At 36.2% G+C, this 10,306-nt stretch overlaps 1 protein-coding gene across 2 annotated transcripts; it reads right to left on the minus strand.

Annotated features, from left to right (window-relative positions):
* Positions 1 to 4,822: 4,822 nt before the first annotated feature.
* MGC107884 (protein) lies at positions 4,823 to 9,915 on the minus strand. 2 transcript variants are annotated; one of them, XM_012962950.3, is made up of 4 exons: positions 9,834 to 9,915; positions 9,485 to 9,703; positions 7,153 to 7,360; positions 5,133 to 6,283 (listed from the first exon to the last, which is right to left on the minus strand). In XM_012962950.3, exons 2-4 carry the CDS (start codon positions 9,621 to 9,623, stop codon positions 5,848 to 5,850), a joined length of 783 nt encoding a protein of 260 aa, XP_012818404.1. In that variant the 5' UTR covers positions 9,624 to 9,703; positions 9,834 to 9,915; the 3' UTR covers positions 5,133 to 5,847. The 2 variants fall into 2 exon arrangements, with proteins under 2 accessions (NP_001015730.1, XP_012818404.1); NM_001015730.1 differs by lacking the exon at positions 9,834 to 9,915 and having other exon boundaries at positions 4,823 to 6,283; positions 9,485 to 9,642.
* Positions 9,916 to 10,306: the final 391 nt, after the last annotated feature.

Raw genomic sequence — 10,306 nt, forward strand, 5'->3', positions numbered from 1 at the left:
CCTCTATATTGATTGTCAGCCTATATTGGTTACCTATATTGATTGGCAACCAAAACATGCCTTCAAGTCAAGAATTCAAAAATAAGCACACGCTCTAAGGCCACTGGGAGCAACATCCAAGGGGTTGGTGAGCAACATGTTGCCCTGAGCCACTGGTTGGCGATCACTGATCTAGCATATAGTTTAAGAGAAATACTCTTGGTGCAACTTTATTATGTTTTGGTTCTGGAATATAAATACTCATCTGTACTCACATAAAATGATTCCATTGTTCTATTGCAGTTTGTGCTTCTTTGTTAATGTGCATAGATGCAACTATTTGGCAGAAGTGGTCTCTTTCTAATGAAGAGACAGAGACACCTAGGGGCAGATTTACTAATCCACGAACGGTCCGAAAGTTTTTTTGCAATGATCGGTATTTTTGCGACTTTTTCGTAAATTTTCCGTGGCGTTTTCGTCGCCGTCGCGAAAAAATCGACGGCGACGAAAAAGTCGCAACAAATACGAAAAAGTCGCTAAATTTTCATTTCCAATACGATTTTTTCCCTTTCGGGATTCGGATTCGTGGATTAGTAAATCTGCCCCCTAGTGTAACTTCAGACAGGTCAATGCCTGTGTTTAATGCACAGCAGAAGACAAGGCACTTTGTAATTTCACACACAACATATGCAAAAAAACAATTTAAAGGTTATTCTTCTGATACCAGAACAGACTGGTCCACTGGAAACTTGCTCTTTACTAGTGCCACTAACAGGGAAACTCAATCCAGTAAATGCAAATATTTCACTGGGGTCTTTTGAGTGTTTCTCTTCTGCTCTTCCAGCTGCTGCAGCCTTTCCTCCCACTTCCTGGACAGAGCTCATTCCAAGCCCCACCCCACATGTGGTGACTAATCAGTCCCAACACCTTTACTGGTTTTCAAGCCAGTGAACAAAGACCTTGTTCTTCTCCACATCTGCTCTGTCTCAATCAGACAGTTGAGTCGAGTTGTACTCATCTTCCAATGGCTTTTTAGTTACAGTGCCAACACTATTGACTGAGTTTGTTTATAGGGCTACCCTAGCAAAAGCATCTGTCTGAGTGTGGTGTCAGTACTTATTATATGCTTCTTTGTTTTACTGCCTTTGTTGAATCTTGCCTGTTTTTGTGCATTACTAAAACTGGACTCCTGACATCCAAGAAGAGATGGGGTCAGATTTCTTTTCAGAGTCCAATGTGCATTCTTTCTAACTCCCTTCTCCTGTTGTCAGGCTTCTGAGTTCCTTGGCTGCTATCTCCCTGTTTTTGCTTCTGCCAAAATATGTAGAGTAGGCATGTGTTATTGCTCAGCAGGGTGGTCTTTCTCTTTTGTGCTGAAGAATAAAAGTTGTGCTTTCGATGTGTTTTGAAGTGTTGGTGATCATGGATTTACATTTTTGACCAATTCACCCATCATAATTTAAAAGGTGGATGGAGCTAAAATAAGATATACTCACACCCTATACATCACTGTGATATGTGTTTGGTATGCTTGTATTAAGAAATATCTCAAAATCTCTTTCCCAATCCCTTCTTCTTTTACTCATACATAGCAACTAGAACTTTAATTGATACAAATGTAAGAAAATGTACCTTAAATATCATAATTAGTTAACAACAGATGATAACAGTATTGGGCTACACATTATGTTTTGGTGGACCTGTTCTAAGCAACTTTTCAATTGGTCTTCATTTTTTATATTGAGTTTAGTTTATGAACTATTGGCCTTTCTATTCCTAATAGAGACCAAGAAAATGTTTATATACGTTGTGTATCACACCTCACTGCTTATCTAAAATCTAACAGGCTTCACCTTTATCTTGAAAAGGTTACCAGAACCAGGTTAGATGTTTCATTTACAGTGGAACTGTATTTATATAAACAATGTATGCAGTTTAATATTTTAACTTGGGCTACAGCTCCAGAAACTGCTTTACCACATATCTATCCTGAACCTTGAACTCTGGGTCTCTCAAAATCAGCTCTGCAACCCAAAACATGGTTCAGAACCAGATATGGGTGTTTCTATTATAGGAAATAACATTTGCAATTTGCAAATAGATTATTTTCATATCTATTTGCTAATTGCAAATTCCTAACTATAGCTAACAGCAACTTGTATATATTGTTCATACACTGTAAACTTATAATTATAGTTACTTGCATCTGTATACTAAGCTTACATAATATCCTGTACATTATGTTCATATCTATCTGCAAATTCCTGACTACAGTTAATAATATTTGTATATACGGTTCATCCATTGTAAATTCATAAGCATGGTTACTAGTAATCTGTATATATGCTCACTAATGAATCTTCTGTAATAAGTACCCATAGCTTCTCCCTGCACATATGCCTTTAAATGCACTTAGAACTTATACCTTTATCCTGTACTTTCTGCTAATTGCACTTCTGGTTAGACCTAAACTGCATTTCGTTGCCTTGTACGTGTACATGTGTAATGACAATAAAGTTGAATCTAATCTAATGTAATCTAATTTCCTATTACAGTTAAGGGATCTAAAATCTGGAATGTTTGGGACCTAAGGTTTTCTGGATACATAGTTTTCCATTTTTGGATTTCCGTACTGTCTTTTAAAAAACATTTAAACATTAAATAAACCCAATAAGATTGTTTTGCCATCAATATGGATTTATGAAGCTTAGTAAAAACAGTGTATTGTACTTGATAGTATTATTACTATTATTAAATTTTAAAAATTAAAATTAATTAATTAACATATCCTCTAGGAAAGATTGTGTTCCTGTAATTTAGAGCTTTCTGGATTTTGGGTTTCTAGATTAGAGATCCCATACCTTATAGGGGATCATGAAGACCCACACTAAATAGCAAAGGGATTATTTTTTCGGTCCTGACCCATTTGATAATGCCTGTAGCAGCTCGGATGAGGAGAAATATGTTTTTATTCTGTAAGTTTTGCATCTTAGGATGAAGCCTCCATTCTTCTAATGCCAATGGATGCCCCATGTGATTTGTGAAAGGATCTACTAGTGAATAAAGTACCAAAGAGTTTAATGTATGGTGCTCTTTTACATTGTTTATTTATACATAGCTATCATAACCCGCTTAAACGGAAAAGTAAAGTCTTATGTTAAACCTGCTGTCAAATTGTAGGGAACATGATGCTCTCCTGAAACGCCAACTATTCTCTGCATTGTGAAGTTATAGCTAAACATGGAGATAGCAGCTGCCATCTTTAATTCATTTTACTCTTCTGGTTGGGATATCTCTGCATGCGCGTTGTTTAACCACTCACAGTTTTATTGAATGCAAACTGTGGTGAAATGGCACACTATAATGTTCATAAGACCAGAGTACTCAGTAGAAAATCAGCCTCCATTGTAACAACACAGTGTTCTGGCAACGGCTGAATACAGTCTGACAGGACAAGGTCAACCATGACACCTTGTAGGTCATATGACCCATGCAGGAACAGTGCTAAAGTAACCTGCATTTCTAATAGAAAATGTTACTGGCTTGCTGTGCCTATTGGCATTTTTGTGTAATACTAATTATTTAATTCATTTAAAATATTATTCGACTTCTACTTTTCTTGTCCTTTAACTTCTTCTTATCAATGTTTTTGCCAGCCTTTCTTCGTAGATGAGACCTTCCATAACCTTTATCAGCTTTGTCTCTTAAAATAAACCCAACTTAATCTAAGTCACATTCTACAGATAAGAGAAATGATGTGGTATTTTGTGAATGCTGATCCAATTTTCTTTTGGATCCTAATGTTGAATAGGGAATGTGGACTCAAGACAAAGGTAAGAGTCTGGCACAGTCCAGCAGCCATTTCACCATCAAACAGCTGTTTTTTATTAAAAACTATAAGTCCATTATTTCAGGCTGCCCTTTTGAAAACCAGGAATATCAAGTCATTGAAGACAGAGTTTTAATAAACAGAATTCATTGTAGTTCTTTTAAATTTAGTGTATGCCTTATTCTGATGTATGCCTGGTCTTTATTGTGTGACTTTGTGGACGTGTGTGTGTGTGTGTGTATATATATATGTATATATTATATTATTATTATTGCTTTTTGTGTTTATGTTCCTATTTTTTTGTGTATATTCTATAAATAGCTAATTACATGCTGTATATTATATACAGTATATTTCATTATGTTAATACATAAAAAAGGGTTGTGTATTTTTTCTATGTAAAGTAACCAGAGTCAGACTGGGGGGTGCAGTGCCCACTGGGGCTTCCGCATTGGGGCCCCGCACCCCCGAAGGTGCCCCCCACGCGTCTGGGGAGGACATCGGCGGCCAGGGGAAGCTGCAACAAGGATCAGGTCTGGGCTGCTGGCCCACCGGGTTTTTTCCAGGTATCCCAGCAGCCCAGTCCGACCCTGAAAGTAATTATGATGATAACTTGATGTGGTAATTTATTAAGAGATGGTACTTTCTTCCCATGTTTTAGATTTGGCCAGAAATAAAAGATATCCTAGCCCTGTAATAAGCATTAAAATACATCTAAATACTCCAGCACCACTGGGCAAACTGTGAAAAAAAACATATATAGCTATATACATGCATATACAGTATATACTGTATATTTTCTCTGCAAAACAAACAGAAATAGTATTTTCAGAGGACAGAAAAAATAGGCATCTAATATTAAAACACACATTTTATATGTATATGTGTATGTATATATATATATATATATATATATATATATTTACAGAATATGGTAACAGGCACTCTCGACAAATCAAAAATCAAGGATGCCTTTGAGAAAGGCTGCAGTGGCAGCCGAAACGTTAGACACAATTTTTGAATAAATATTTCTTTAATAAGACCTGTGAGTGCGGTAACGGTTATTTTTTGTGATATATATATATTTATATGGTGCTGATATTTTTTGGGGGGCTTTATTTGAAGATTTGAATATCTTTCACATAAGTTCCTACCCCTATAAAAGTAAGGGGCAGTTTTATCAAAAGCCAATCAACCAGAGAAAACCCACAAAGACACATGGCAATACATACAAACTCATTGCAGGTAGTACTTGGCTGGAACAAACCCAGAACCCCAGCGTTGCAATTTAGGAATGCTAACCAGTATACACTTTCTGAAGCAGTGTCGTTCATCGTAAAGTTTATCAGGCACAATTAGGTTCACAAAAGCTTGCAGTTTAATTATATACAATACTTATATCAATAGTACTAATATTGTAATTTTTACAAGAAAAGTTGGCACCTCTACTAGCAGTGAAGGGAATTACTTGCTATCTTTGCACAAACCTGTTGCTTGTCCTTACATTTGACAAATATAAACTTAATTTCTTCTCAATATATTGTGAGTTGATCCATGCTGAGAATAAAGATGGGCTGCTCCTTAGACCATACATGGAAAGATGGAATGTTGTATTGCTGGGCTAATACAATAAGCAGAAAGCCTAATGTACACCGTTTCTGAAGCTGCTTGTGTGCATTGTACACTCATATACTTTTCATGTGCCAGCTCTTCATTATGCATAAAAGTATAGGTACAACCCATTACGTTCTAGTCAGGGAGTGCAAACAGTTCTGCCAGACACTGACACGTGTAACAACTCCATGACTGGATCACACATTTTGCATTTATTTCTGGGTTATTACAAGCTAATTCAAAAACAAAGACAATGCCGCTATCCAAAATTAGAATTACAATTAAAGATGAAGTCTAATCCAGCCCTATAGGCTTACTGGTCCTAAAATGTGGCACAAAATAAAGTTCATTTGGGTTGCTTTTAGTTGTGAGGCAAGGCAGGTATCTATATATTGCTTGTTCAACATTTTGTCATTGATTTATATTTATGTTAGGTTTTTCTTGGCTACCAGAAAAAAATTAGCATAGCTATCAGTAATGTCAGCATGTAATGACATATTATCAATAGGAAATACATCTAGTTCTTTAATTGTATAGCCAGCATTTAACACAGTATTTCTGACTGTCTCCTCATCCAATGGCAAGCAGAAAAACTTCTGTTTGCCAACCTTGTAAAAACTATCCCCAAGTACGCCAATAACTACCAGATGGCCTCCTGGTTTTAACAGTGTGGTTATGTTTCTCATTGCATCCTTATAAGCATCAATGTCTTTGCAAGCTGTTTCCAAGCACAACGCAGTGATCAAACAATCAGCTTTGGGCAGAACCTCTGGATGCAGTGGGTTACTGTTTGTCACATCACATTTTAGAACTTTTTTGATAGTGGCTCGTAGCTTATTTTCTTTTTCTCTCCAATTTTCTCTGTTTAACCATAAAAAGACAAACACAGAGATAAAGAAATAAATACATTAAAGCTACTAGAAAAACTGAAATATAGAGGACCATGAACAAATCTAGCATGTGTGTTACATAAGATAATGGGATTGTTATTAAAACTATTTGTATTGAAACTGCAGGTGCTTAGAAGGTAATGTAAAAATGGCTGCCTTTTCTTGGTGTTACCCTGCACTTTGGTTTATCCCTTACCTTCCATTAACCTCATCATGTTCCCAAACATTAACAATACATCTCTATATACAGACACTGTGCAACTATGCACACCTTTCAAATAAGTAAAAGATGTTGGCCTCTCTCTCTAAGAACTTCTTGGCATGCATTGCTGCTACTGAAACCTCTTGAATGTTTGAATTTAAATATACATATTGTGCACATGAACCTGTCATATTAAACAAACAAAGGCATGTTACCTTTTTTTCATGGGTGATATGATATAAATGAGCATTTGGAAAGGGAATGTTAAACAGTGAGTAAGCTGTCGTGCACATTAGATTTTTAAACAATGTATTATTTATCAAAAGCAGTAGTTAGTTCCAGCTTGCTACTGAGAAACTTATTTGGATATTAGTACTTCGTTGAAAGGAATGAACAGTGTTACACTGCATGACAAGCAATTTTCACACTATTGTATCATTGCCTAGGAATAGGTCATTCATTGTAAACAATTTACTGACTGGTTGGAGCGGTGCAGTTTAAGAAACTGCACTTTTGGTTGTAGCGAAGGAGATACAGACAGGGAAACTAATGTTATTTCTTAACAGTGTGTTGTGGCCATCTATTAGCTCCATTTTTTTTACATTTTTAAAATGACTTTATACATCTTACTTGCATACCTGTTACCTTCTATCTCACAAACAGTCTTCAGAGTTTCTGACCAATCAAATGACCCTGGCTCACTTTTCAGCCATTTTTGGAATTCTTGACGATTACTGTCAGTGAAATCTGTGGCAATTATATTTTTGAAAGATTCACATGCCGAAACCAGTTGGTAGATTGAAGGACCAGTGCCTATATCAATCAAGGTGTCTCCTCTGATACCACCTAGTGAGTGAGATGTAAAATGAAAATAATGTAGATTAAATTAATGTTCACTGTATCTTTTAGCTTTTATACAGGTCATGTAACTCCTTATATCCTCATATTTTACAACAAGGGGTACATTATTTATTATAATACATACGTATCAGTGAGTCATGTGACAAATTACATCACTAAGCACCAATTATAACTCATGACATTACTAAGCACAATTTATAAGGATATAATTTACAGGATACTCATGGCTCTTGTATTATTTATTTATATAGTAGTGGGTTGCAGATTTGGTCCCTGCAATTCAGAGACACCATGGTCTGCTGACCAAGTCAGTAGTGTATCGGCACAAATAGATGGTTAAAAGGACATCCTAACCAGACTCTGGAGGCCAAACTATTAGATCAGCTCAATGTGGCCTTCCACATGGGTGGCCAAATCTGGAAATGATCTACTCATTTTGTTAACAAACAAGTGAATAATAACTTAGTTTGCATATTCTAAAATGGCTGTGTTCTGTTTAACTTATCACAATCAACACTTTTTCTTCCTTGATAAGGCGCATGTAGAGATGTAAGAATAGACATTAGACCCAGGTACAGGGGGGGGGGGGGCACAGAAGTATACAGGACCTGGTTGTCCTGAATGATGCACAGTTGTAATATAAAAGTGTAAGATGTACGGGGTAGATAAGATATACTTCAAATATATTTTTTTTCTCCAGTGGAAGTAGGACAAAACTGTAAGAATTAAAGGTCATTCTACCTACAGCTATGTAATATAAAAGGTTGAAAAAAAATATATAAAAGGTTGAAGTTTATGGACATGTCTTTTTTTAACCTAAGTTACTAAGGTACGGATGTTGCAATGCCTTGACAGTTGCATTACGGTCTGTCTTGGGTGACTATACCTCAGTGGGATAAAGAAGGTTACTGAACCTCACTATTGTGGGGAAGTAGCAAATAATAACTTTGTAGCTTATGTTTACTTTGGAATATAGTAACATAGGTTAAAAAAGACACACATCAATTGAGTTTAAACTTTTATATCTAAATGAAACTTGCCTAACTGTTAGCTGTTCCTAATGAGGAAGGAACAAATAAAAAAAACAACAGAAGCCTTTCCCATGTGCTGGAAAATTTGTGGTAAATTTCTTCCTGATTTCACAATAGCAGTCAAACCATTCCCTGGTTAAACTTGTACTAAGAGCTAATTTCAGAAACCTTGTATTTCTTCACTTGCTAAAAAGCCATCCAACCTCTTCTTGAAGCTATCTAATGTTTCAGGCAGTACAACAACTTCAGCAAGAGAATTACACAGCTTCACAAGTCTCACTGTAGAAACCCCATTAGAATATTAAGATGGAAAGTAGGACAGAAGGACAACTGCCCATGGGCAGTAACCCATAGAAGCAATTTGATTTGGTTGCCATTGGTTACTTCCCATGAGCAAAGTTGCCCAGTGTTGATAGATGACACCCACTCATCCTTGATGATGACAAAATGGTCGATATGCTAATTATAATCCTTTATTTACATGGAGGTATAAATTATTTTTCATAAAGTTCCCAGTAAGATGACACCTAGCCCTGGATTTAGATTAGGAACAACACTAACATTTTTTTGTATTTAGTAAATAATAAATCTCTGTATTGTAGGATTGTCTTGAGCTACAGTTACAGCTTAGGTGATCAAAATAAGTAGGCTTTAATAATAAAATGGGCAGTTCACCTTACATTACTCTAATACACAATGTTGTACTAAGACAATTCTAATTGATCTTAATTTATTTGTAGTTTTTGGATTATTTAGATTTTTATTCTGAATAAATCCTCGTTGGTAGGTCCCAAATGGTTTAAATGGTAAAATTGAAGATTACTAGTAGAGAGTCAAAATGGTAAGATAAGCTAAATACTAAAAAAAAGTAGTACAGTGTCTCAGAACCTCATTGTCTTCATTATAGCAAATGTTAATTTTATGCTGAAGGAGAAAGAAGACTAAAATATGTCCTGTGTGTAAGAATGAGTGTAAGAATGTCCAGGCCATGAGATGGCATCCCCCAAAGTAGTTAAAAGGCAGATTGAAAAGCCGCATTTATACCCTTTAAAAGGAGATAAGTTACTAATGTACATACCTGGTCCAAATGTTTCAAAACACTTCTGAAAGCGGAAATTCATTATTTTATCTCTTCCTTTTCCTAGACTGCAAAAAGAAGCTAAATATGCTTTTGGATCAAACTTGGACTGGTACCTTTCCCCTCCAGTGAAACTCATTCTGCCGGCTAATCTAGTCTATGTTACAAGCTGCAACAGACAGTTTGAAAGGGAACTGCAATATTGAGGCCTCCGAATGTCTAGAGAGAAAAGATGGCCAAGTTAATGATTTATTTAAAATAAAGCACAGGTTAATGGACTGACTGAAACAGGTCAGTGGCACAGAAGGCGAACAGAGAGTTACAACTAACAGATCTGTCCTTTGCTCACCTGAAAAAGCCTGTGATATTGAAGGAAATGATTTCAGGACCTGAAAAAGATAAACTGCAGTGTGTCTGAAATGATTCTCTCACCTGCCAGATACTTTGACCCCAGCCTTAAACCACTGATTCTTTGTGTTACACAGTAAACTGAATACTAAACGCTGCCAATTTTTTCATGAATAAGAACAATTTGTGGAGCTCCTAAGACTCATTGTAATGGTCTCTCGCACTCCAACTTACGTCAGCCTAAAGCATCATGGGCAAAGGTTCTGTTAGAGCCTTTACGTTGCTCATCTTAAGACTCTCATTTCCTAAACCTAGAAAAATAAAAGCCAATACTTATCTTACCCTGTTAAACACACCCCAATAATGATAATACTGGAGATCATTATACAATAAAGGCTCGTCTGCTAGACTAGGTTAATTTTATATGTTTTTGCAGCTGATTGGGTGATGGTGGGTTGACTGTCCTCATGAGCC

This window comes from Xenopus tropicalis, chromosome 5 (assembly GCF_000004195.4).
Source record: "Xenopus tropicalis strain Nigerian chromosome 5, UCB_Xtro_10.0, whole genome shotgun sequence".
Taxonomy (NCBI): Eukaryota; Metazoa; Chordata; class Amphibia; order Anura; family Pipidae; genus Xenopus; species Xenopus tropicalis.

Bases quoted from the DNA above. Each gene is read 5' to 3' on its own strand.
- MGC107884 (NM_001015730.1), bottom strand. From the start codon at position 9,623: ATGAGTTTCACTGGAGGGGAAAGGTACCAGTCCAAGTTTGATCCAAAA. The intron at 7,361-9,484 runs GTATGTACATTA...CTCACTCACTAG, and splicing joins TTTTGAAACATTTGGACCAG to GTGGTATCAGAGGAGACACC. The intron at 6,284-7,152 runs GTATGCAAGTAA...ATGGTTAAACAG, and splicing joins TGTGAGATAGAAGGTAACAG to AGAAAATTGGAGAGAAAAAG.